At 48.9% G+C, this 25,017-nt stretch overlaps 1 protein-coding gene across 1 annotated transcript in view; it reads left to right on the forward strand.

Annotated features, from left to right (window-relative positions):
• Positions 1 to 25,017, forward strand: part of Gtf3c1 (general transcription factor IIIC subunit 1) — a 68,347-nt gene that overhangs the window by 40,316 nt on the left and 3,014 nt on the right. Inside the window, exons 17-34 of the mRNA XM_041666282.1 lie at positions 533 to 630; positions 985 to 1,081; positions 1,186 to 1,363; positions 5,046 to 5,184; positions 5,551 to 5,686; positions 6,005 to 6,083; positions 6,218 to 6,406; positions 9,497 to 9,654; positions 11,138 to 11,280; positions 12,793 to 12,874; positions 13,660 to 13,772; positions 16,162 to 16,224; positions 16,952 to 17,045; positions 19,378 to 19,550; positions 20,352 to 20,639; positions 21,780 to 22,039; positions 23,248 to 23,537; positions 24,291 to 24,801. Coding sequence (XP_041522216.1) covers positions 533 to 630; positions 985 to 1,081; positions 1,186 to 1,363; positions 5,046 to 5,184; positions 5,551 to 5,686; positions 6,005 to 6,083; positions 6,218 to 6,406; positions 9,497 to 9,654; positions 11,138 to 11,280; positions 12,793 to 12,874; positions 13,660 to 13,772; positions 16,162 to 16,224; positions 16,952 to 17,045; positions 19,378 to 19,550; positions 20,352 to 20,639; positions 21,780 to 22,039; positions 23,248 to 23,537; positions 24,291 to 24,801 — 3,091 coding nt within the window. The remainder of the gene's footprint in view (positions 1 to 532; positions 631 to 984; positions 1,082 to 1,185; positions 1,364 to 5,045; positions 5,185 to 5,550; positions 5,687 to 6,004; positions 6,084 to 6,217; positions 6,407 to 9,496; positions 9,655 to 11,137; positions 11,281 to 12,792; positions 12,875 to 13,659; positions 13,773 to 16,161; positions 16,225 to 16,951; positions 17,046 to 19,377; positions 19,551 to 20,351; positions 20,640 to 21,779; positions 22,040 to 23,247; positions 23,538 to 24,290; positions 24,802 to 25,017) is intronic.

The following is a 25,017-nucleotide window of genomic DNA, read 5'->3' on the forward strand; positions in this document are numbered from 1 at the left end:
CAAAACAGGAGCAAATAGAAATTACCCAAAACCTTATCACTCAGAGTCATTCACTGTTCATTTTGTTGGTGTATTTTCTTCTAGTCTTCGTGTGAGTGTGTACGTGCATGTGTGTGTCCTTAATTGAATTGCGATTACACTTGTATGTCCTCTCAATTGACACAATTTAGCAGTATATTTTCTACCTGGGGACATTGAAGTTCCAATTCTTGCTTTGGCAGATGAAATGTTGTTGGACACTTTTAGTGGGTGTGTGAGTGGATACTTCCAGAAACTTCTCCTCAGGCAAAATCACTGACCTTAGGGGATTAGCAGCCATCCTTCCCTGGTGAGAGTGTGCTCCTTTTGCTTCCAGGAAGGGCTTTAGCAGCTGTGTGCCTTCTTACAGGCCTGGTATGTGTTGTTGCCCTCTGCTGTGTGCTGGGTGAGCTGGGAGGGTAGATACAGAAACTCAAAGCAGACATGGGGAGGTCATAGTGTTAGGTGCTTGTGAGCCCTGTGGCTGAGCTGAACCTACAGGTGATCTCTGCAGGTGGACAACCTGGAGGATTTTCTAAATGACCCTCTGAAGAAACACACACTGATCCGCTTCCTCCCCAGGCACATCCGGCAGCAGCTCCTGTATAAGAGGTAAGAGTAAATCCCAGTAGGTAGGCTCCTAAGTGCTTGCTCAGACCTGGGAAAAGTGAAAGGTATTGCCGGCCAGGCTGCACAGCCTCAAGGTTCTTAGTAGTTTAGTCACCAAAGACATGAGCTGGTATGTTTATTACTTGATTTAAAAAGTAAAACTTGCTGCTAAAGAATTACAGCTACTAGAGTGTTTTGGTTTGTTTCCTTGTATCTACTTTCCAAATCAAGCCCCACTGTGACTGTGGGCCTCAGTGCTCTAGGGGACTAGGTAAGAAAGAGGAACAGCTCATCCCCTTTCCTGGCCTCAGAGCTATGTGGACTGTGTGGTGGGGGACCAGCTGCTCTCTGTTTTAGGCGGTACGTTTTCTCGGTGGTGGAGAACCTGCAGCGACTGTGCTACATGGGGCTGCTACAGTTTGGACCCACAGAGAAGTTCCAGGATAAAGACCAGGTAGTGCCGTCCGCCCAGTGAGGCGGGCCTGAATGTCAACCCAACCCCAAGCATCGTGGTGCTGATGCTTGTGTGCCTCCTCTCCTGATGGGCGTCTTCTGCAGGTCTTTGTTTTCCTGAAGAAGAATGCAGTCATTGTGGACACCACCATCTGTGATCCACATTACAACCTGGCCCACAGCAGCCGGCCCTTTGAGAGGCGTCTCTACGTCTTGGACTCCATGCAGGATGTGGAAAGCTATTGGTTTGATCTGCAGTGTATCTGCCTCAATACCCCACTAGGTACCCTGGCTTGCTGGGCCCCTGCTTCTTTTTCCTTTGGTATGGTCAAGGATACAGAGCCAGAAGAGAGTCTAGGGGTCATGGAGTTCATTGTCATTTAAACCACTCCCTTAAGCTGTGGTGCCCCTGGGGCTCCAGCCCCACCCAAGCATATGATCTGTACCAGCCAGTATTTCTCCAGCATCATCCAGGTCGTCACTTCTGTTTTCTTGGAGCTTGTGTTCTAGGGATGGAGGAGTTCAAGAGAGACCCAGAGTGTGTTAAGATGTAGTCTGCAGATCGTGGTAACAGGGCTGAGGCTCACCTCAGGAGACCACTGCTGAGCTGAGCGCTGTAGGCTGAGGCCACTGGTACTGGAGAAGACACAAGGCAGGGAAGTGGCCTGAGCCAAGGCCTTGAGTGTGTTAGGGAGGCGATGGAGGAGCATGGCAGCTGAGAGTGGAAGGAGGGTTGGGAGCAGACTTGTGGGCTCTGTAGGAAGTGCAGGATCATTTGAAAAGCAGAAAGAAACTATGGAATGCTTACACATGTTGTGATTTGAAGCGCACCCCACTGCCATTTGGAGAATGGCAATTGGGGCAATTGGGAATGAAAGAAAGAAGAAAGGGAGCCCTGTGTACTAATGACCAAGTGGGAGACTAGTGTGTGGGTTGACTGTGCCGGGCTCAGCAATCTTATCCCTGAATGTCTGTCTTCTATGAGGGTCATGCTGTTTAAGTGTCCTTTCCCAGAAAGCCTGTTTAGCATTTTGTCCCCATCCTGTTTCCCCCTATGATGTCCTTAGCACATCTCCAGAGTATTGCAAAGTGCCATTCTGGAGCGGACATCCTGTCAGTGTACATGGGCGAGAACAGCTCCCACTGCAAAGCCCCACACACCATCAGAGCTCTCTCTCCACATGAGGGAAACTCTAGAGAGGGATTACACCTAGAGAGTTCCTGAATGCCCACACTGTAGTGTGTCATTGCTCTCGGGAGCTTTAAGGAGTCCAGACAGATCTTACTGAAGTATGTTTCAGTGATGCTTTGGGATTCAGAAGTGAGGGAAGCTCTTATCACTGTAGATTTTTAAAGCACTCTAATTCCCCTGTAGTTTATACCTATATAAAATTTTATGAACCAGTATGTAATTTGCATCAGTTTCTCGGGCCTGACAGTTGCTTTTTTTTTTTTTGTCTCTCTTAGATGAGCAGAGATGTCACAGGCTTATTGCAGTCATTAATCAGACATCCATTGTCTCAATAAACTTTTGGGGAAATTCTACCCCTAGTAACGTAGAGAAGCGCTACGTCACAGGATGCTGTCACATTGTGAAGTAGGAGTATCTCAAATGCCAGCATGCACACAGGTCACCTGAACACCACATTAGAGTGCTGTTTCCTGGGCCCAGGGAGGGCATTTGTTTTGCTTTTTGTTTTTAAGTTTTATTTATTTTTTAGTATATTTTTATTTTTTGAGATTATAGTTACATCATTTTCCCCTTCTTTCTTCAAACCTCTATCATGCACCCCCACCTCTTGCTCTCTCTCAAATTCGTGGCTGTAGTGAGGAGACGAGCAGGCCTGCTTTTCATCCTGCCCGGCTCCCACACAGCTAGCTTTGTCCCGGAAATAACAACACACAAACTGTATTCATTTAAACACTGCTTGGCCCATTAGCTCTAGCCTCTTACTGGCTAACTCTCACATCTTGATTAACCCATTTCTATTAATGTGTGTAGCACCACGAGGTGGAAGCTTACTGGGAAGATTCTAACCTGCGTCCATCCTGGAGAGGAGAGCTATGGCGTCTGCCTCACTGCCTTCTTCCTCGCAGCATTCTGTTCTGTCTTCCCTGCCTACCTATGTTCTGACCTATCAGGCCAAGCAGTTTTCTTATTAATTAACCAGTGAAAGCAACAGATAGATAGAAGACCTACCTACATCACGTGGCTACTTTTTATTTAGTTGTTTAATATATGTTTGTGTGTGCACACGTGCCATTCATTCCTAAGTATATAAGTACAACCTGCTCAGTTATATGATACTACTTGAATGTATGTTTTCAGGGCTGATCATTTCCTATTGGATAGCCAGTTGGTGTGCCCTTCCCTGGGGAAAATAATTTCTCCTGCTCTCAGCACTCCTTAGTTCCTCCCCTTCTGCATTAGTGTGGGTATTGGTGCCATCCTTGTTCAGGTCTTTTATAGGCAGTCATGCTGGTGAGGCTTCATCTTGCAACAAACTCCCTGTTCTCCTGGCTCTTAGTCTTTCCATTTCCTCTTCCACAGTGATCCCTGAGCCTCAGTGCAGGAGTTGTGCTGTAGATGTGTTAGTTGGAACTGATTGGGGTTGCCTATAGCTTGTTATAATGGTCTTTGTTTGCTTTAGAAGAGAGTCTCTTTGATGAGAGGTGAGAACTGTACTTTTCTGTGAGTGTATACAGGTAATTCTTTAGAGTGTAGTCAGGAATATATCAGTAAGGAGAGGTTGTAGGTTCTCCTCCAAGATCTATGACTTCTAGCCCTGGGTGGTTGGCTAGGTTTCCGGTACCAAGAACATTTCCCTTTTTGTGAGCAGGCCTTATGTCCAACTAGAAAGCTGTTGGTTACTGCCAAAGTTTGTGTGCCAGTACTGTCCCCTTAGAGTTATCGTGCCATGCTAGTCATTGATGGGTTCATAGGCATCATAGCTGAAAGCTTGTATGGTGCCTCTTGGTACCATAAAAGCTAGTCCTCAGGAGGCAGGCTTTCAGGTCAGATCTAGCCATGTACATGTACCCAAAGTACATGGTGTCTTCAGCAATAGGGACTTACCTTCCACCTCTGAGAGGTTACCAAGGGCAATATCAATAGCCTGTAATGTTTTAGAAGTTTTTTGGACAATACTGGCCAACAACTCAAAAGAAAGCTTCTTGTACCTGGTGTTGGGATTTTTGTTAGATAGTCTATAGCTCTTGAAAGGAGCGTTAGCAGCCCAGAAGGGATTATTGCATTTAAACTATATGTAAATGTACAGATTTGCATGTATTATAGGTGTTCTTAGATAATTCCTTGTAACTTTTTCAGACAATTTTTATTAACACCCTCCTTCTGTATTTATTCCCCTCCCCTGCCCTAAATAAAACCCCCTGTTTTTTACCATTTCCTCTCTTGTACCCTGCTTGTTCTATTGCCCACCCCCATGATGGCCCCATTTTTTTAACTTTCAGAGATGGCATTTTTCACAAAAATGACAAGATTGGGCCAAGTGCAGTCTCCCTGAGCCTCAGTGCTTTGCCTTTTAAACTGAAACTGTCAGCATACATGTGTAGAGTCTCAAAGTGAAGCTGAGCCAAGTATCTTAGATATCATTCTAGCCAAGAAAAGCTGCCTGAGCTTCCTTTGCTGCACTCCCTGGCCATGCCGTCAAGCCAGTGCCTGTATGACAGGAAGGAGGCTTCCCCTGGTTGTCATTTGCCTCCCATCCTTAACAGACTATGCCAGTAGAGATCCCATAGAGGGAACCTGCTGTGGCTTTCACCTGCTTTCCCTGCTCTCTCCCCACCTCTTCGCATGCCATTGTGAGAAGGGCTTCACCTGAGACCATGGCTCCCTCTCCTTAGGGTAGGGACACCTCACAGACCAAACATCCACTCTTCACACTCCCTCTGGCTGTCAGCACCTGGCAGGAAATACGTCACTGAGCCCTGCTTTGGTTGTCCAGGTGTGGTGCGTTGCCCCTGTGCACAGAAGATCTGCCCTGACCAGGGCAGTGACCCAGAAGGCAGCTTACGGAAGGAGCAGGAAAGCGCCATGGATAAGCACAACCTGGAGCGCAAGTGTGCCATGCTGGAGTACACCACGTGCGTACCGCCCCCTGACCTTTTGACCCTGGCCTTGGCTAACAACTTAGGCTGGAAGCCAGAGGCAGAAGTTTGGTTGCCATGGCCAATATCTGGCCCTAGACATGTTTCTGAACATAACTTCTTCTGAAATCCCATCCATGTCAAAATTTAGAAGCTGCCAATTTCACATGAAAATCAAACTTTTTGATTTCTGAAAATTTAACAACCTCCCAACTTAGCACTCCAAGCTGTTTCTTTCTACCTGCTCATTACTGTCCTGTCCTGGAAAAATGAACACTGACACACAATCACACATGGTCCTCCCACTCCATGTGGTGGCTCTTGACTTACCAGGAAGAGCTTTTTCTATTTGCCTTGTCTCAGGGGGAGCCGAGAAGTTGTGGATGAAGGCTTAGTCCCTGGAGATGGGCTGGGAGCTGCTGGGCTGGACTCTAGCTTCTATGCACACCTGAAGCGCAACTGGGTCTGGACCAGCTACATTATCAACAAAGCCAGAAAGGTAGGCTCCTGAGGACACGCCATCCCAGCACCTGGAGCCATCGTCACTTCTCCTCAGCTCTGGCCCTTTGCCACTCAGGACTTCTGAGAGCTTGTGAAGCCGGTGTTAAGAGGCGACACATGAATATCTGCCTAGCCTAGAGTTTGCTTTCCCATTGGTTTCTGGCTTACTTTGTCATACGCATGAGTGCTCATTTTTAGAGATGCATAGAAAGTCTGATGGCATGTTGCCTCCAGGGGTAGAGCTCGTGCAAGAACTGAATGGATTGGAGATCCATGGAAGTCCTCAGCTCACCCCAGTGCTGTGCTTACCTTTCAGAACAACACCCCCGAGAATGGGCTCACAGGAAGACTCCAGACGTTCCTGTCTAAGCGCCCAATGCCACTTGGGTCCGGAGGTGTGTGCTGAGCTTCCACACTAGAGCGTCCCAACTATGAGGCTAGTTCAGGCCAGCACCACCATGGATTCTGCTGGCTTGTGCGGCCTCCACAGGGGCTTTTCCAAGCAGTTGTATCCCCTAATTATTTCTAGGCAGTGGCCGTTTGCCACTCTGGTCGGAGGGGAGAGCTGATGCCGAGCTCTGTGCTGACAAAGAGGAGCAGTTTGAACTGGACCGAGAACCTACCGCTGGCAGGAACCGAAAAGTGCGTGGTGGGAAGAACCAGAAGCGGAAACGGCTGAAGAAGGAGCCTATCAGAAAGATCAAGCGAAGAAGAAGAGGTATCTGGGGGTGTTCATGACCTGAGTCTTGTCATAGTATGTCCCGCACATTGCAGTGTTATTCCCACAGGGTCTGGGTTCATCCTGTCTGCAATCCTGACTTGCTGTGTCTCTAGCTCATCTAAGAATGAACTCATTTCTCCAGTTTTCTCTGGCTGTATGCTTTGCCAGCTTTTCTCTTTAGCAGCTTTCTGGTTTAGCAAGCTTCTGATTTCATCTCACCTGGAAAATCTTCCTAGCAAGACTGTTGTCATCTAAACGAAGTCCCTTTCTTCTGTCTGCCTCTGAGTGTCTGCCTCTGCTCATCTGGCCAAGCTTAGTCCTGGTGAAATGTAACTAGGAGGAAGCTTGGAAATGCTTAAACCTGCACTGTTCCTTTAGAACCAGCACATCCCTCCCTGGCACTTTCTAGTCTCATTCCTCATCTGAACTGTATTTCTAACAGAAGTGAGCGCTGAGGGGACTGTTTCCTAAGTAGGCCATTTGCTTTAACAACAACCATGGCTGCAGATTCTTCAAAGAAGAGTGCTTAAGCAAGAACCTACTTTATTGGTTTGTGTTGCTGGCATTCGTAATAAACATCCCATCGCTTGACATAGACCTCAACTTAGCCTGTTTCAGATACATGAAAGACCCGTATATAGACCAGTATTCCTCAGAAGGAAAATGCAGTGGCTAATGTGTAGATCCTAACCCAGCGCTCCCCAGAGGGAATAGATGATGGCGCTGCCAGCTCTTGTAGAGCAGGCACTTTGTGCTGCTGTGTTTCTGTTGTCACGGACAACACCCATACCAACCACTTCAGGAAGGATCTATTTGACTCAAAGTTTGAGAGGTTTGTGCCAGGGTCCGTTTCTAGGCTGATGAGACAGAGCTTCATGGCGGCGGGGGTGGGAGATGCGGGATGGGGACGTTGGTAGGGAGTGGCTCCCTTTCAGGCAGACAGGAGGCAGAGATGCTATGCTGCTTGTGTTAGCAGCTCCCTCCTTTCTGATATTCCATCCTGGTCTCAGCCTGTGGGATACACTCAGAGGCACACTTTGTTTTCAATTTCAGGGGCTTCTCCATTGAGTGACAATCAAGGTTAGCCTCAAGGTGGACTTTGCAGGAGGTGGTGGTGTTCTTTTAATATTTTTACATTGACCTGTATATATGTATATGTGTATACACGTGTGCTTCTGTATGTGTGCATGTGTGCACATGCAAGCCACAGTGAATGTGTGGGTGTCAAGAGGACTTCTAGGGTTCCAGAATACAGGTTGACCTGATGGCAAGCCACTTTATCTGCTGACCCATCTTTACCTCCTGACCCCAGGACATGCTTCCTACTGTTGTTTTTGATCTTCAAGACAGCCCTAGAACATAGGCTTTGCTATCCCTGTTAGAATCTGCATGCACCCTGAGGTCACAGACTCACAGATATTTGAGGGTTTGGAGACAGCTATTGGTTGCCTCACTAATGCTCTGAACATGTTTGTTCTGGAAACAGCTCTATAAGGCACCTTCAGAGGACTTGACAACCCAGTGGAAACAATCATAGACTGGTAGATGATGAGGAGCAGGGATGTACAGAATGAATACTCCAAGGGGATTTATTATGATGGCTTTCAGGGGGTGGTCCAGCCAGTCCAGCAGTGGCCATCTACCAAAGAATCCAGTTGTTGTTTAGTCCATGAGGCTGGATGTCTCAGCTCATCTTCAGTATACACTGGAATCCCAAAGAAGTAGGCTCTAATGCCAGATGAAATAGACTTGGTAAATGAAAGCAAGCAGACGGAGGGGGCAAGCTTTCGTCTACTACCAATTCTGTATTTCCTCCACCTTTAGCAGCACCTCAGCAGGTCTTAGTTCTCTTCTTGGAGGAGTGACCCATAACTTCATTTCTGAAGGGCCTGTGCCCTCTGTCATCCTGCCTGAGTTAGGCTGTAGTTCCCATTAACTTTAATCACAGAACATGGTAGCACCAAGAGATAGATGCCTTAAAGCAGGGGTTCTCAACCTTCCTAATGTGACCTCAGTTCCTCATGTTGGGATAACCCCCAACCATAAAGTTATTTTCATTGTTACTTCATTTAACTGTAATTTTGCTACTCTTTTGAATTGTAATACAAACATTTTTGGAGATAGGGATTTGCCAAAGGGGACCCACAGGTTGAGAGCCACTGCACTCCAGACATAATCTTTTTTACCTCCATTGTGGAGAGGCAATTCAATTTCCCCTTGGTAATCTGGATCGATCATCTTCCCAACACTGTTATTCCTTTCTTATCTTGTTGGCATCAGAAGCCCAGAGTGGCAAGGGGAGAAGTATGAGCCTCTCATTCAATGGCAAGTTTGTTCTGGCTCCTGGCAAGAGAACTCCCCTTTGGTCCCCACTCTGGGACCAGAACTTAAGGTCCCAGGAGCAGGAACTAAAATTTTCCTAGTAGGTCACTAGTGTGATGGTGAGTGGAGCTCTCACTTTCCACTCCTTGATTCCTGGACCCATAGATCCTGGCTATGGGAGGAACTGTACCATATATTGGACACTGGTTCAAAACTTCTGAAAAGCCTGCCCCAACCCTCTAGGCTGCTGCCACCTAATTGGCTCTGTAACTGTGTCTTCAAAAGGTCACTTCATCTTTCTATCAGTCTAGCTGCTTCAGGATGGTAAAACCAGTGGACTCCATGATCATGGGCCCACTGTCATTTCTCTGGCTGTGAGGGTCACATTCACACTGCCTAAATCCATGACATTCAGCCCAGGAGAAATGCGCTAAAAGCCGGGCGATGGTGGCGCACGCCTTTAATCCCAGCACTCGGGAGGCAGAGGCAGGCGGATCTCTGTGAGTTCGAGACCAGCCTGGTCTACAGAGCGAGTTCCAGGACAGGCTCCAAAGCCACAGAGAAACCCTGTCTCGAAAAACCAAAAAAAAAAAAAAAAAAAAAAGAAATGCGCTAAAGAACTGCTCTTCATGGTTTGCTTGTTTGGAATTGGGCATTGTCTAGTAGCTGGTAGCCTTGATCATTTCTTACCAGTGTGGTTGGGGCCCTTCCCCTCTAGTAGAAAAGCTGCCTCAAGGTCCCCCTCCTCTCCCCTTGTGGTTCTAGGAGAGCACCCGGAAGCCAAAAGCAAAAAGCTGCGCTACCAAGATGAAGCTGACCAGAATGCCCTCCGGATGATGACCCGGCTGCGTGTCTCCTGGTCCATGCAGGAGGATGGGTTGCTAATGCTCTGCCGAATTGCCAGCAATGTCCTCAATACCAAGGTACCTGCCATCACCCCAGCCCACAGGACCAGCCCTTTGCTAAGCTGTGAGAGCTATGGCTCTGGACTTACTACCCACTCCTAGTGGCTGCCTAGAAGAGTATTTCCCAGAATCCTTTGTACTTGTACAACTAGCCTGTACATTCTCCCAGCCTTTAGTCAGATGTGTGGGCACTTCTGTCTGGCTACAGTAGAGCAGATCAAGTCATTTTGCTCTTGTCTGCTGCCCATTCCTTCTGTGTTGTCTTGGTGCATTGTGTGGTGGCTTGGTGCATTTTATACCATGAACCCCTGATTTCCACCTTGGCTCTGTAGTTTTGGTACCCCTGGCCCAGGAGTAGCTGTGCCCTAAGGCAAAAGCCACTTGGCATTTCCTGGCCATAGCCCTACACATTTGTCTCCCACACTCACTGTACCTCCCTTGTCTTGTTTTCAGTCAGCAAACCCTTTCTTGCTTCTAGTGGTGACAGGTTCTACAGCCTAGCCAGAGCTCCTGTGACCTCTTGCTCTGTGCTTCCTGCAACAAAGCATGAACTAAACCATGCTCCTTTTTAGAGGCCAACAGGACATGAGCTCCGTGTCAGCTGGGTCAAGGCCACTGCAGGCAGTGATGCCAACAAATAGAGCAGTTCTTAAGGACTGATCTGTCTCCTGGTCACCAGCGTGACAACCAGAAGAAACCAGTTAGGGCCTGCTTTACTTTTTCCATCCCTGTTCTGATCAGTTTGTCTCTAATTCTTGCACCCTCTCCTAAATTCCATTCCTGTTTTTCCTTAAGGAAGACGGAGAGGTGCCCATTACCATCTGAACTTTTTCAGCTGCCTCTCAAATGCCTGCTTTCCCCATCACATAGCCCCCTACTCCTCTCTAGAACTTGGTGGTATCTTGTTAGTGTTGTTAGGAAAATCTCTGTCTTTAGCCCTCTCCCGTGTGTTATTTTCTAACATGTTCTACTATCTTAGTTCATTCTGTTTCTTCCGATACATACGTGTGTGTGTGTGTGTGTGTGTGTGTGTATCGGAAGATGATGTGATAGAAGGCAAACGATACAGAATGGCTCTGAGAGCGAAGAATGTATCAGTCTTTAATGCTCTACTTACCCAGCAAGGGGTGGTGCACGCCTTTTTCCTAGGAGTCAGGGTTCCAGACCAGCCCTGACTACACAGAGAGGACCCTATTTCAATACCAAAAGAAAGCAACAAAACTCTACCGAAGCACATTTAGCATCCTCTTAACCTTACCTGATACCGGGGCCTCCCTTACAGAGCGTGCCAGAAAGTACAGTCCCATACAACATTGAGGATTTGTCCTGTTTTTCTGTCCCCAGACCTCACTTGGTACAATGTAGGTGAACACTGAGGCGAGCACCCTGAGCCTCCCTGGGGAAACAGGCTCCCAAGACACTTTCATTCCCATTCCTTTTGTTAACTGTCCTATATATGGGTTCTGCAGATACTCACTGTCACACTCTGTGTTTGGACTAGGTGAAAGGACCATTTGTCACCTGGCAGGTTGTGCGGGATATTTTGCATGCTACCTTTGAAGAATCTTTGGATAAGACATCTCACTCGGTTGGACGAAGAGCCCGCTACATAGTCAAAAATCCCCAGGCATTTATGAACTACAAGTAAGCCACATTTGCAGCTGGATCACGCCAGCCCTTATTCCAGCACTTCTAGTTCCTTCTTTCCCCTTTACCCATCTTGTTCAGACATGGGTGTGGAATTCAGGTGGAGTGTGATGAGTACAGTGACTGTCCAGGTGTTGGAATCTGCAGGTGAAACAGACATGACTTTCCAGAGCCAGGTGTGAGGTGCAGAGTGAGGCTCACTATGCGTCTGTCCTGGTATCCCCATGCATGGAGGGCAGGGACTGCTGTGATCAGAGCAGTCCTAACAACTCTTCATGGAGCTCACTCTTGGGAAAAGCAAGACAGACCCAGAATCACTGAACAAAGAACACTGTATCCCCTTGGCAGAACTGCTATCCCCACGTCCTTCCAGGTGGAGCACAGGCCTTGTGGGGACAGCAGGTACCTAGGAATCACAAAGCATCTTCTTGACTACAGGGCTGATCTACCGTCTCCTTACAGGCCCTCAGGCCCTTCCACAGCTTTCTCCATAGGGAACCAAGGAGAGAAGGCCAGAGGGATTCTGTGAGGCTGGGAGGTACCCACAACATGCCACCAGTGCAAGAGCTGGGTAGGGTGGAAGGCAGGTTCAGAAGAATGTCCTGTACGGTTGCAGTGTCAGAGCAGCCAGGGCACATCGTGACCTGCAGTCAGCCAGGCCATGGGCCTTTCTTATATAAAGCCACTTTTGCTTATTTGTAGAATGTTCTTATTTCCTACCTGAAAGAATTCTCTGAAGGAAAAATGCCCTCCTAGTCCTGACTTCTCAGAAGAGGAGACCTGTCAATAGGTGTGTCAAAGTGGTAGAGAGTTGTCAAGGAATAAGATCTGCGGCTTGGGCTCCCTGTTCCAACCATACCCTGGAACAAAGGAAAAAGGGGGGTTCAGAGGCAGCAGGCCCGGGGTTCTGTCCTCTTATGTACTAGATCTCCTGGCCTGTGTACTAAGATGATGAAATGTCAAGGACAGCTATCTCAGCCCAGCTCTTCCCTTCCCCTGACAGCAGAGATAGCAGGCTCTAACTGGTCGGGCTTCTCTGATGTGCTTGTTTCTCCTTTGCTTCCCTTTGGGCAGGCCAGGTTCCACTACCCTCACAGGCATGGGCAGGTTGGCAGGTGGCCAGCAGTGCTGTGGCCAGGAAATCTGATAGTAAATGGTGGTATACAGTAGTTTCAAATACACACACACACACACACACACACACACACACACACACACACTTCTCTTGGTCCTATTAGTCCTGTCCAAATCCCTGTGATGGGGTAGGGCTGAAGGAGAATGTCATTGTCCTCGGTCTCCACATGGAAGATAGAAGCAGGATGGAAAATGTGAGCCTGACCAGCCTTACTTGAATTGGGTACAGCTCACTACAGGGTACTCATTCCCCAAAGCTAGTTGTCCCTGGTGCTTAGGTAGATCATAGCTCTCAGAGAGCTGAAGCCAATACCCTCAGCATTCAGAATGGGAGGAGGGTACAACTTGAACAGCACTGGATCTTCCCTCCCCCAGGGTCTGCTTGGCAGAGGTGTACCAGGACAAGGCACTCGTTGGAGATTTCATGAGTCGAAAGGGTAACTACGAAGACCCAAAGGTAGGTCCCATGCAGTGGCAGGGCCCAGTGCACTCTGAAGATAGGCATTGAGGAACTGGCTAGCCCTCAGGACCCTGCAAACATGGAAGTCAGCTTGTCAGTGCTTAGGACCCCCTGGCCCTGACTCCAGGCATCCATTTTAAAGATGACCATGTGTATGACTTGGTACTTTCAAATGCGGTTGAGCTTGGGGCCTGTTAAGGAAACAAAGCAACTCTTTAGAAATTTCAGGCAGAGGCTTTTGAAAGCTGCTCTGTTGGTTTCTGGTCAGGGGCCAGATGGTGGCTGACAGGAAGGAGCTAGCTGTGTAGGCCCAGGTACTTCTGCCCTGGCTAAGTAGAGACTTCTCTATGATAGTTTTCTGCATGAGGCAGCGGGCCACAGGTGAGCAGGGGGTGCTGGAGGATCTGGATAAGCCAGCTTACATGGGCAGCCAGGGGAAACCAAGCTGAGAGGAAGGCGGTAATAGAGCAACGAGTGTCTGGCAGCTAGCGTGTCCATGTGCATAGTGGGAACAGTGTAGGTCATGTTTGCATCTCTCCTCAGTCTGGGGAAGGTGAGCTACAGGTCTGAGAGCTGTCAGTGTCACTTGGGCTCCAGATTCCTGGCATGGCAGTGAGTGTTCACCACTCAGGTGGCAGGTAGACTCAGGGTAGGGGTGGAAAAGACAGCAGGTATGGTGTTTTGGGGGTGTGGCTGCCAGCGGAGTTTGCTCACAATGCCCTTGGTGTTTGCAAAGCCTCCCTTCCATGGGAAGGTGTGGCATCTAAGCTCTTGTGTTACAGGTTTGTGCCAAGGAGTTTAAAGAATTTGTGGAGAAACTGAAAGAAAAGTTCAGCTCTGGCCTGAGGAACCCTAATCTTGAGATCCCCGACACACTGCAGGAGCTCTTTGCCAAGTAGGTGCCTTGTCCTGAGTGGGCAGAGCCTTGCACTGTGCAGGTGTGTAGCAGAGATTAGCCAGCTGAACAGTGCCTGCCTGGCTATACTTGGCTTTGCATTGCCCCTCCAAGGACCACCTGATGTCAGATACCTTGACACCTGTGTTTCTTTTTCCACTGAGTCCCTGCTGCTCACCTAACTAATCCAGACTCTGTGTTGTATATGCTTCTTGCTGACTTTGCTTTTTTTACTATTAGGATACTGTAAGATGGAAGAAAGGAAGAGGTGGTGGCTCCAGGTCCACTCAGTGCTCTATGCCTTAGGGCCACAACCAGGTGTCAGAACAACTATATCCATCCTGCACAGCTTCAGTCCTAGGGAGGCACTGGCCGCTGTCCCCAGTCCAGGGTCACAAAGCTTAAATTCTAAGCAGGGCCAGGGCCTGTGCTCAGTGGCTCTCATAATAGAGCTTATGCTTTTGACTCATACTTGTGTAGAAGAACATACTAGTTTGAAAGTAGTTGTGGGAGTTGGACAATCTGAAGGGATATAAATCAGGCCTGTTTCCACAGTCACATCCAGATGTAGATCCCTCTCTCCGTCCTCATGGGGACGCACTCCTCCTTCCTGTAGAAACACCCTTCACTCTGTTTCGTTTGGAACCACAATCTAAGGTTCACCCAGCAGTGAATATGATGTCCACTTTCAGACCTCCATGACAGTTGCCCTTTTCTCATGTATTGTGAGACAGATTTGTGTAGCCCAGGCTAGTCTCTAAGTCTGGGCATTCCTCCTGCCTCAGCCTCTTGATCCTTAGGATTATGGGCATGTGTCACCACACCCAGCTGTAGCTGTTTTCTGGGTTTTGTTTCATTCGGCCATAAAGCATCTCTCTACAGTTCCCACATGGATGTGTGATTTATACTCACTCTTGATGGGGTCTCAGTGTCTGTGCCCATGCTTGTTGTTCATCTTCTCACACATGTGCATTCAAACAAGAGGCTGCTTGTAATCCTAAATGAAGACAGTTATGGATGTAAAAGTAGAGCTCTAAACACTTAGAGGAAAAGTGAGTTGCAGATGTGGCCGATAACATTGACTTTGGCCGGGAGTGTTCTGTGGACCAGGCAATATAGGAGAGACCTCCATGCCTGCCCATATGACAAAAGGGGGATTTTCTGAAAAGGCAGTTTTTCTGTCAATAAATTTACCATTGCAGAATTGAGGTTTTATTTTAGTTTTCTAAAAGCCAAAGGAAAGGCTAGGTGAAACCTAGAGTTTTAACAGTTAGTTTCATGAATTTATGTTGACTTGAATGTCATGTAACGTGATATTGCATAAAACTCACAGAAAAGACAGGAAATGTTCTGTTCTTCTGCCTTCAAGATTGTCACTTATTTATAAGATTTATTTATTCTTTTCCATAGTGCTGGAGATTAAACTCAGGACCCTATACATATCAGGCAAATGCTGTACCCCAGAGCAAACCCCTAATCCCTCATTTTGTTGGTGGTGGTTTGTTTGGTTTTTGAGGCAGGGTCTTATATGTAGCTAGGCTGGTCTTGAGTTCATGTTCTCTAACTTCATTCTCCCAGATACCGTATTACAGGTGTGCATCATCGTGTTCAGTTTTCTTATTTTCCTATTGACAGATGGTAATGCTATATATTTATAAGGTACATAATAATATATGTGGTATGTTTTTAGTTATGATCTGTAAGCACAATAAATCACTAGAACTCATTCCTTACCTTCACCATAACCTTCCATCAGTTTCTACCTCCTCTTCTTCCTGCCTTCAGCCTCATAGCACCTTCCTGTTTGGTTTTCATGAGATCAGACAGACCTATAAAAATGCCAGGTGATCATGGCAGCCTTTCTATAATCATAGCACATAGCACAGGAAGCAGAGACAGGATCCCTGAGCAGGCTGACCAGCTAGACTAGCTGATCAGCAAGCTGCAAGCTCCTGTGAGAGACCCTTCCTCAATAAATAATGCAGAGAGTAATTGAAGAAGATACTCAAGGCCAGCCTCTGACATCCATGCACATACACTTGCACATACATGTACACTTGCAACCTATAAATAAGCACATGCACAGTGTGCACACATACACACACCATTTCTTTGGGTACTTTTCCAAGTTCCTCTCTTTGATTATCTTCTGCTCACAGTGAGCCCACAGTTTTACACCCATTGTCCCTGCCTATCCATGTGTTCCCATGCTTTCCCGCTCCTCAGGTCATAAGAGTGGGCTTGTTTGAAGGGTGAAACCTGGTGTGGTTTCTGTGTGTTCTGAGTTTGGCGTGTTCAGCCCTTCAACAATGAATGACCGCCATGAGCAAGTGTCAGCTCTATGCGGGCTACCCTGTCGCACCAACATGCTCTTGTGCCTCCTTTGCAGATACCGAGTGTTGGCAATTGGAGATGAAAAGGACCGTGTCAGGAAGGAGGATGAACTTACCAGGTAAGCTCCATTTCTCAGCTCTAGCCTCCATGGGGAATCTAGGGCCAAATCCAGCCTGCCACCTGCTTTTGTGAATAATTGGTTTTTTAGAACACAAGCCATGTTCATTTGATGTGCTGTCTGTACTGTTTCCTTTTTGTACTGAGTTGTTTTAATAGAGCCCATGGCGTCTGGCTTTTACAGAGGAAGTTGCCCAAGCCCTATCCTCAAGTGTCTTTCAGTGAGCTCAACCCAACAGAAAATGTCTTGCAAAGCAATATTTATCTGAATTTTAGCTCTGTAAAATAGTACACAATGATCCTTTTTTTCATTTAGAGTCAGGGAAAGAAAAAGCTGACTTTTACCTGCTGGTTTAGAAGCTGGTTACACACTAGATTGCCTCTTTCCCACCAAGGGAAAGCACTTGCTTTGTTGAGACAGTATCTTACTCTATTTCTCACCCTGGTCTGAAAGTTGCTCTGTGGGGCAGCTTTCCCATTGCAGCTTAGCAGTTCTGGGATTATAGACAGACATCTAACCGGGAACAATGTTTTTGTTGAGACTTGAACAATTAGTATGTCCTAGGAACTGCCGTTTACTTTAGTTGTGTGACTACTTCAGCACTCAGAGCGCTTTTGTGGGATTGAAATGTCTTTAACTAAGTATTTCTCATGTGTGCACTCACCCTCTCAGGGGTGCTGCTGTGGGCCAGCAGCCTCCTGCAGCCTCGGTACTTGCTGTGTTTCAGTGTGGAGGACATCCACTTCCTGGTGCTACAGAACCTGATCCAGAGCACACTGTCCCTCTCTAACAGCCAGTCCAACTCCTGCCAGTCCTTCCAGGTGGGTGCTGGCCTCCTCAGCACAACAGGGCCTTAGACCCTAGGGAACCAGAGCTTACTCTGCTCTTAGCTATGGGGTCTCGGGGGCCTTGAGTGCCTTTAATTCTTGTTAGAGTTCTGACTTGTGTGTTTACTGCTGCTGTAATCAAACATAAGGCTTCCTGCATGCTGCATTCACTCAGCATGCCAATCCCAGGCTACTGAGGGGTGGGGCTGCAGTAACCTGGACCTCACTGTCATTGGTTGTGACTCAGAGGCCCTGGGCCACTCTCTAGTCTTTCCTACTGCTATGATAAAGTATTCTAATAAGCACCCTAAGAGAAGTCAAGGAAGCAAGAGCTTGAGGCACATTGCATCTATAGTCAAAAGCCAGAGGAATGAGTGCTTGCTGAGTTTGCCGCTCAGGTCCTTTTCACCATGAATCACAGCCACAAAATGGTGCCACCCATAGTGGGCAGTCTTCCTACCTCAGTGTAATCAATATGATCCCTCATGGGCATGCCCGGGGGTATAGCAGGAGATTCTAGATTCTGTAAAGTTGATGGCACTAGCCGTCACAGCCCACTCTGCTGGTGCATGTCCTGCTGGGGCTACAGACATCACCTCATAAGGCCTGTGCCATAGGACTGGAAAAGGTAGGGCTGCTGAGGGAAGATGTTTAGTTTTTTTTGTTGTTGTTTCTTGTTTATTTTTTAAGATTTACTTATTTTTATTTTTGTGTATGGGCGTTTTGCCAGCATGTCTGTCTGTGAACCACATAGAATGCATTGCCCACAGAGATCGCAAGAGTGAGTCTGGTTCCCTGGAATTGGGTTTGCAGATAGTTATTAGCTGCATTTGGGTGCAGGGAATTGAACCTGGGTCAATGCTCTGAACCTATGAGTCATCTCTCCGACCCATGTTTTGAGATGATCTCCCTATGTAGCCCTGTCCAGCCCAGAACTCGCTATGTAGGTAGATTAGCCTTGAGTTCACAAAGATCTGCCTCTCAAGTGCGAGGGTTAAAGGGATGCAGCACTGTGCCTGGCAGGGGAAGATGCTTTTTAATACCTTGCCTCAGAGCTCTGCCCTGCCCTGGACACTGAGCAGCAGTAGGCATGCCTTCCTGGGTGTCATTAGAGCTCTCCAGCTTTAAGTCACCTGGTTCAGTTGCTTCCCACAGGAATCTTAGGACCCCATATTTGACAGTGCCAGCAAACACTTGTTTCCTGGCAGCACTGACTTTGGCCTTTTGCACAGTTCTAAGTGAGAACCTGGCTATTGGTATCTCCTGTCCCTTGGCCTCATGAAGCCCTCTGTAAGCCTAAACTACAGCAAGGGTATACAGTGAGGCAGAAATCCTCAGCCACGGCCCTAGCAATTCTTTGTGGGCTCATGCTTGTTTAAAAAGAAAGCAGAGATCCTTCTTGCGCTCAGCAGGGAGTCCAGGCCTAGGAGCCTTCAGCATCCTGTTTGCCTCCTCAGCCCCAGCTGCTCTCCCACTTCTGCGTCTACCTCCAGGGACTGGTAGGCCAGATGGAAGGTGTCTAAGACTGACTTTGTACCCCAAACACTTAGAAAGACCACCTGACCACCCAGCCCCCAGAGCAGGCAAGGTGCTTCTGTGGCCCCCAGGAGCTAGCTCTGAGGACTTGGGCCATCGGTGATGACAGAGGCTCCCCAGCAACCTAGTCTCAGAAGACAGAAGGGATGGGTAGATACTGCAAGCATGCCAGACAGCTACAAGGATACTTTCCTGTGGCAGTCTAGGCTCTCAGGTGAACCCCACAGGCTTGGTCAGTGTGGTCCAGCACACAGCAGCAGGTATCTTGAAGATGTACCCAGCAAGTTCTCAAGAGTAGAAATCATAGACAGCCAAGCCCCAGTACTGGCCGCAGCTTCTACTCCAGTTCTGTAGGAAGTAAAGGTGAAAAACATTGCAACCTCATGCTCTCTGCCCATGCAGTTTCCCCACTGGGGTCTAAGTTTTCACACGGAGACCTGCCAGACAGACTGCCTGGAAAAATCAGGGTGTGTGACCCTCAGATGGCTTCTTCTAGGAGACCACTTCTTGTGACCCACTCCCCAGTGACCACCTGGCCCGTCAGCAGTGAGGTCACTTTCCTCTCTTGGTTTCACTTAGGCCTCACAGCAAGGCTTTGGAGTGTCACTTAACTGTTAGTGTGCGCTGTCACTAGCAAATCCCAGTACTACCCAAGAGCCTTAGAGCCTCTTGGGACATCCAGGCTGGTCAGCTAGCCAGCCTTCCTGTGAGTGGCCCCTTGCAGTTTCTATGCTGCCATGGTTAGCTCCCCTTCTGGCCAAGCACCTCACCCTGCCATGTGCTATTACAGATCTTCCGTCTCTACCGGGAGTTCCGGGAACCTGTACTGGTGAAGGCCTTCATGGAGTGCCAAAAGAAGAGCTTGGTCAACCGGCGCCGTGTCAGCCATTCCCAGGGTCCCAAGAAGAACCGCGCTGTGCCCTTCGTGCCCATGTCCTACCAGCTTTCCCAGTCATACTACAAGTGAGTGTCCTCAGAAGCAGAGAGCTTGATCCAGGAACGGGTTCTCTTTCTGCCTGTCTCCCATGCAGGGGGGCTGCCGTGAAACAAGTGAGGGAAAGTTAGGTTCAAGTTTTGTAAGCAACCCAGGTAGCAAAGCACCTGCCTAGTGGACTACCCTTATCCCACCCCCATTCAACTAAGGGCCTTTTGTATCACCTGCACCCTTCAGGGCTAGGCGAGGTGCCCTCAGAACCGCTGCACCACTAGCCTCTCATTGCAGGTGGGAAAGCCCTCCTTCAGGCATATCATGCCAGTCTCAAGACAGCAGGGGCCACATTTGGACATTAGATGGCTCCACCATTAGTCCTCTTGGCATCCTCCTCCCCAGCTCCTCGCCCTGATGAACTGGGCTCCTTTGCTTCTGGGGAGGGTAAAGCAGCAAAAGGCATGGGTGTGGTCGGCAAGTGGGTCCCTGTGTTGTAGAGCTGGCCTCTGCTTACATCTGCAGACAGTGAGATTGGACACATGTGTCCAATCAACTGTCAAAAAAGGAGGTTCCTTCTCCTTGGGTCAGCAGCTGTTGGTGAGAAGTGTTGCTGGGTTAGATGAACTGGTTCCATCTGGAATGAACAAGGTGAGTGGGGACGAAATGCCTAGACTACATTGGCACTGGGCTACAGCACTGTCTCCCATCACAGTGGGTAAGACTGCTTCCAGGCACAAGGGTGCAGACTGTTCTGAGTGTTGTGACTTCCACAGTGGCCCAGCACAGTCTTTAACAGCACTCTTCAGTGGCCTTTTTTTTTTCTGCCTTGCCTGCAGGCTTTTCACGTGGCGATTTCCCACCACTGTCTGCACCGAGTCCTTCCAGTTCTACGACAGACTCCGGGCCGCCAACATGCTGGACCAGCCCGATCATTTTTCCTTCAAGGACCTGGATAGCAGTGACCCTCCAAGTGACCTGGTGGCCTTTTCTTTGGATAGCCCTGGAGGTTACTGTGTGACAGCCCTGGCCCTCTTCTCCCTGGGCCTCCTCTCTGTTGATGTCAGAATTCCGGAGCAGATAGTGGTGGTGGACAGCTCCATGGTGGAGAGTGAGGTCATGAAGAGGTCAGAGCCCAGAGCAGAACCATGAATGTGACTCTGGTCACAGTTTGGGGACATGCAGATTCTTGGGGTGTTCATTAGGAGTGGTCATTTATTCTCATTGTTTTGGTACTGGCAGGGTTATTTGGTCTGAGCGTGTCTATGTGCATGTTCTTGTGGGAGTATACACATTATATATGTACATGTCCTCGTGGGAGTGTGCACATTGTATATGTATGTGTTCTCTTGGGAGTGTGCACATTATATATGTACATGTTCTTGTGGGAGTGTACACATTATATATGTACATGTTCTCGTGGGAGTGTGCACATTGTATATGTATGTGTTCTCTTGGGAGTGTGCATATTACATATGTACATGTTCTTGTGGGAGTGTACACATTATATATGTACATGTTCTCGTGGGAGTGTGCACATTGTATATGTATGTGTTCTTGTGGGAGTGTACACATTATATATGTACATATTCTTGTGGGAGTGTACACATTATATATGTACATATTCTCTTGGGAGTGTGCACATGTGAATCAGGTGCAAAAGCCAGAGGTTGAATTGAGTGCCTTTCCCACTCTTTCTCATTTTTAACAGCCTCAAATTTCCCGTCAATTCAGTTAGACTGGCTGAGCAGTGAGCTTTAGGGATCTGCCTCCCCAGCACTTGGATTACAGACATGCTACCACCCCAGCTTTTATGTGGATGCTCAGGTCCCCATGCTTGCACGGCAGACACTTTACTGACCTTTTTCATTCAGCACACATGCTGACTTTTGCATCTAGTGGGTGTGCAGACCCTTTGCAGAGGGGTCTGATGTTCTGGGATCTTGCTGGGCCAGCATCTGTCATGTTTGTGACTAGGACTGACAGGGCAGTGTCCAGTGTGTTACCCGTTGGTACCTTCCAGGGGGTTAGGTGAAGTGCTGCAAGGAAGGAAGTATGAGCCCAGGTGCCTTACTGTGGCAGAGCTGAACTGGGACTTCATGGGGAAGTAGATAGAGGCTTTGGGTGGTGACAGAAAAATTTGTCTCAAGTAGAGACAAATGCTGGGGGATCAGGGGCACCTGGAGTGAGTGGTGTCTGTGACAACTGTCACCACTCAGTGAAAACAAAGTCCAGGTCCAGCCACCTAGTTGTCCTCTCTTCTGCAGCTTGGGGAAAGATGGAGGCTTGGATGATGATGAGGAGGAGGAAGACCTGGATGAAGGTTCAGGGGCTAAGCGCCAGGGTGTGGAAGTAAAGGCCCATCAGGCCTCACACACCAAGTACCTGCTGATGAGGGGTTACTACACAATGCCTGGAGTGGTCAGTACGCGCAACCTGAACCCCAATGACAGCATTGTGGTCAATTCCTGTCAGGTGAAGTTCCGACTACGCAGAACCCCTGCACCCACCCAGCTTGGACCCACCGGTGAGTATCCTGCCACAGTTCAGGTATGGGCAACCCTGAGGCTGCTGGCCAGGCACCCAGCACTGGAGACATGAAGAGTAGCATTGCTGTCAATAGCTGTCACCTCATTGGGCCTATCTATGCTTTATGACTCTGATTGCCTATGTGACTCCTCCAGAACCTTGAGTCCCATAGTTTATGAATACACTGCTGAATCATTGTTATCTCTTTGCTGTGAAAGATGGGACATCAGCTCCATTGCCGCCTCCACCTCCTTCATGGCAGAGGAACTCTAGGGAGCTCAGATAGGATCACTATCACTCAAGGAGTGCTAGATAGCTTACACTTTTGTCTGTGCTGGCACAGAATGGGAGTGGAAAGGCCCTGCCCTTGCAGTCAGCTGGCCTTTGTATGGTCAAGGTGGATTGTGTTTGCTGTTGCTGCCCCTTTTTATCTAGTCAGAACTCTGTTTTGTCTGAAGTTTGAAGCAGGCAAAAATACAGTGCCAACCTATAGGTTGCTGTCTCAGCTAAAGAAACTCTCCTGGAGGGAGGAGTGGTGGCACACACCTTTAATCCCAGCACTAAGGAAGCAGAGGGCAGGAGGATCTCTGTGAGTTGGAGACCAGCCTGGTCTACAAGAACTAGTTCCAGGACAGGCTCCAAAGCTACAGAGAAACCCTGTCTTGAAAAACCAAGAAAAAAGAAACTCCTGGAAGCCTGCAGAGATGGTTCAGAGGTTAAGAACACTGGCTGCTCTTCCAGATGTCTCGAGTTCAATTCCCAGCACCCACATGGTGGCTCACAACCATCTATAATGAGATTTGGTGCCATCTTTGCTGTATACATAAGAAAGAGAAAGGGAGGGAAAGGAAGTGGGGGAGAGAGAGAAGGAAAGGAAAGGGAGGGAGGGAGGAAGGGACAGAAAGAAGGAAGCAAGCAAGCTTTCCTGGATAGAGTGAAAACCTGACTGCATGGAAGTGGCCCAGGGCCACACAAAGTTAAGGTTAACTCAAGGTTAAGAGGTGGCTCAGTACCACCTGCAGTGGGACTGCAACCTGACCCATAGCCACGTACCAAGAGTCTGACTGCTAGGGTCCCCAGAAGGTGACCCCATGCCTTCTTGGGGAGCAGTGAATTGGTGCTAGAGCAGATCTTGCCTCAGTAACCATGTGTTGATTCCAAGAAGGGCCTCTGTTTGCTGATTTTAACTCTTCGTCACGGTCTCAGGGTTCACAGCCACACCGCTGGAAGAGCTCCAGGCAGGGCCTTCCTGCCTCCCTGCCTTCTTCACCAGCCTGGTGGATCCACAGCTGCACACCTGCTCCCCAGAAGAGTTTGCCTACCAGATGGCCCAGTCTGGCTACAGCCCTGAGGATGTAGCTGCTTCCCTGGAGATCCTGCAAGCTGTGGCAGCTGCTGACTGCTTCGGGGTTGACAGGGAGAAGCTAAGCAGACAGTTCTCTGCCTTGGAGAAGATAGTGGGCGAACGTACCAGGACATTCTCCGACTATGTCCAGGTAGGCTCAGCCCAGGGGCAGACAGTTGTAGAGCAGAAGTGTGTGCCCGTGGTGGTGGGGTTTCCTTCCCTTTAATTGAAAAGTCAGAACATGCCCCCTAAACTCCATTACAGGCCCTGGCTGAGTCCTGAAGCAGCTGCCCCTCCTAGGGAATACCGTTTGCATGGCTTAAAGTGTTCTTACCCTTACTTATTGTAATCCTGGAAACTAACTGAGAGACCTCAGATGTTCTCAGGCTGTGGAGAAAGAGCCTGCTGACAAGAGAGGTTTACAAGCCAGGCGCTTTCTACTGGCCTCAGCACCCTTGCAAGGTCAGACAGCGAGGTGCAAGGCCTGGACACTGGCTCTCAGTGAGCTTGAGGGGTTTATAGGAAAAAGGAGTGGTAATGATTCCTGGCCGCTTCCGGCACAGAAGTTGACAGTAGGGACGGGTGTGACCTCAGCACAAGGAGAGTCTTGTCACTGTATTGAAGCAGTGGCCGCCTTTGTAGGATGCATAGGGCAGGGGAGTCAGAAGTGCAGCTCTTCTGTGATTTCAGGCATCAGGCCGTGTCATGAGTAACACAGTAGGGACAGAGAGAGCCCATAGGGGTCCAAGCAGCTTACAGCTCCAGGGCAGGATGCCAGGCTTGTTTTTTAGACCTGGGCTGTGCTTGCTGAGAATACTTGACACTAGCTGGGAGCGCCATCCACACGTCAGCTACCTAGTGAAAGCCATGCCTTCTTCCCAGACAGACCTTGGTCTCTTTCTAGGACCTCTTGGAACAGCAACAAGTGATGGAAGTTGGAGGCAACACTGTACGCTTGGTGGCCATGGCCTCTGCCCATCCCTGGCTCCTGCATTCAATGCGTCTGAGAGACACAGAAGGAGACACCAAGGCCTCAGGGGATGATTCCCAAGCCAGACTCCCTGAGGGATCTACCAGCGAAGATCACACCTTTGAGGGGACAGCAGTGCCTTCAGACAGCTCCCATGGCAACAGAAAGCGTGCCCACAGCTCTGTTCAGAGCCACGAGACTGATGCCGAGGAGGCCATAGGGCTCCCTGCCAAGAGGCCCACACTTCAGGATGTCCGAGTGGCTGCCAGCCCTAGGCCTGGGGGAGAAGAGCAGATAGAGGCCCAAGCCTTGGCTCTGTTTGCAGCTCCTGAAGATGCAGGTGCAGGGATCCCCAGGCAGGAGAACCAAGAGAGTGCTGGTGTCATGGGCCTAGAGCAGCTGGGCTGTGAGTTCCCACTTTCAGAAGGCTCTGAAGACCCCCGAGGTACTAACCCTAACACTTATCCCTGTGTTCTGTCCATCTCTTGACTGCTCCAGCCCTGTCTCGGACTGGGAACCTGCCCTGCCCTCAGTGGCTCTGCGTACAGGGCCCCACCTGGACAACCTAGCAAGTGGGGAGCCCCAGGCTTGCAGTGGTGACCAGGGAGAGGTTCTCTGGACAGAGCACCCTTATTCCTAGAAGCCTCTGAGCCTTGGCCAG

The sequence above is a fragment of the Microtus oregoni genome, unplaced genomic scaffold, assembly GCF_018167655.1.
Source record: "Microtus oregoni isolate MIOR12 unplaced genomic scaffold, Mior012 000016F_ref0000370, whole genome shotgun sequence".
NCBI lineage: Eukaryota > Metazoa > Chordata > Mammalia > Rodentia > Cricetidae > Microtus > Microtus oregoni.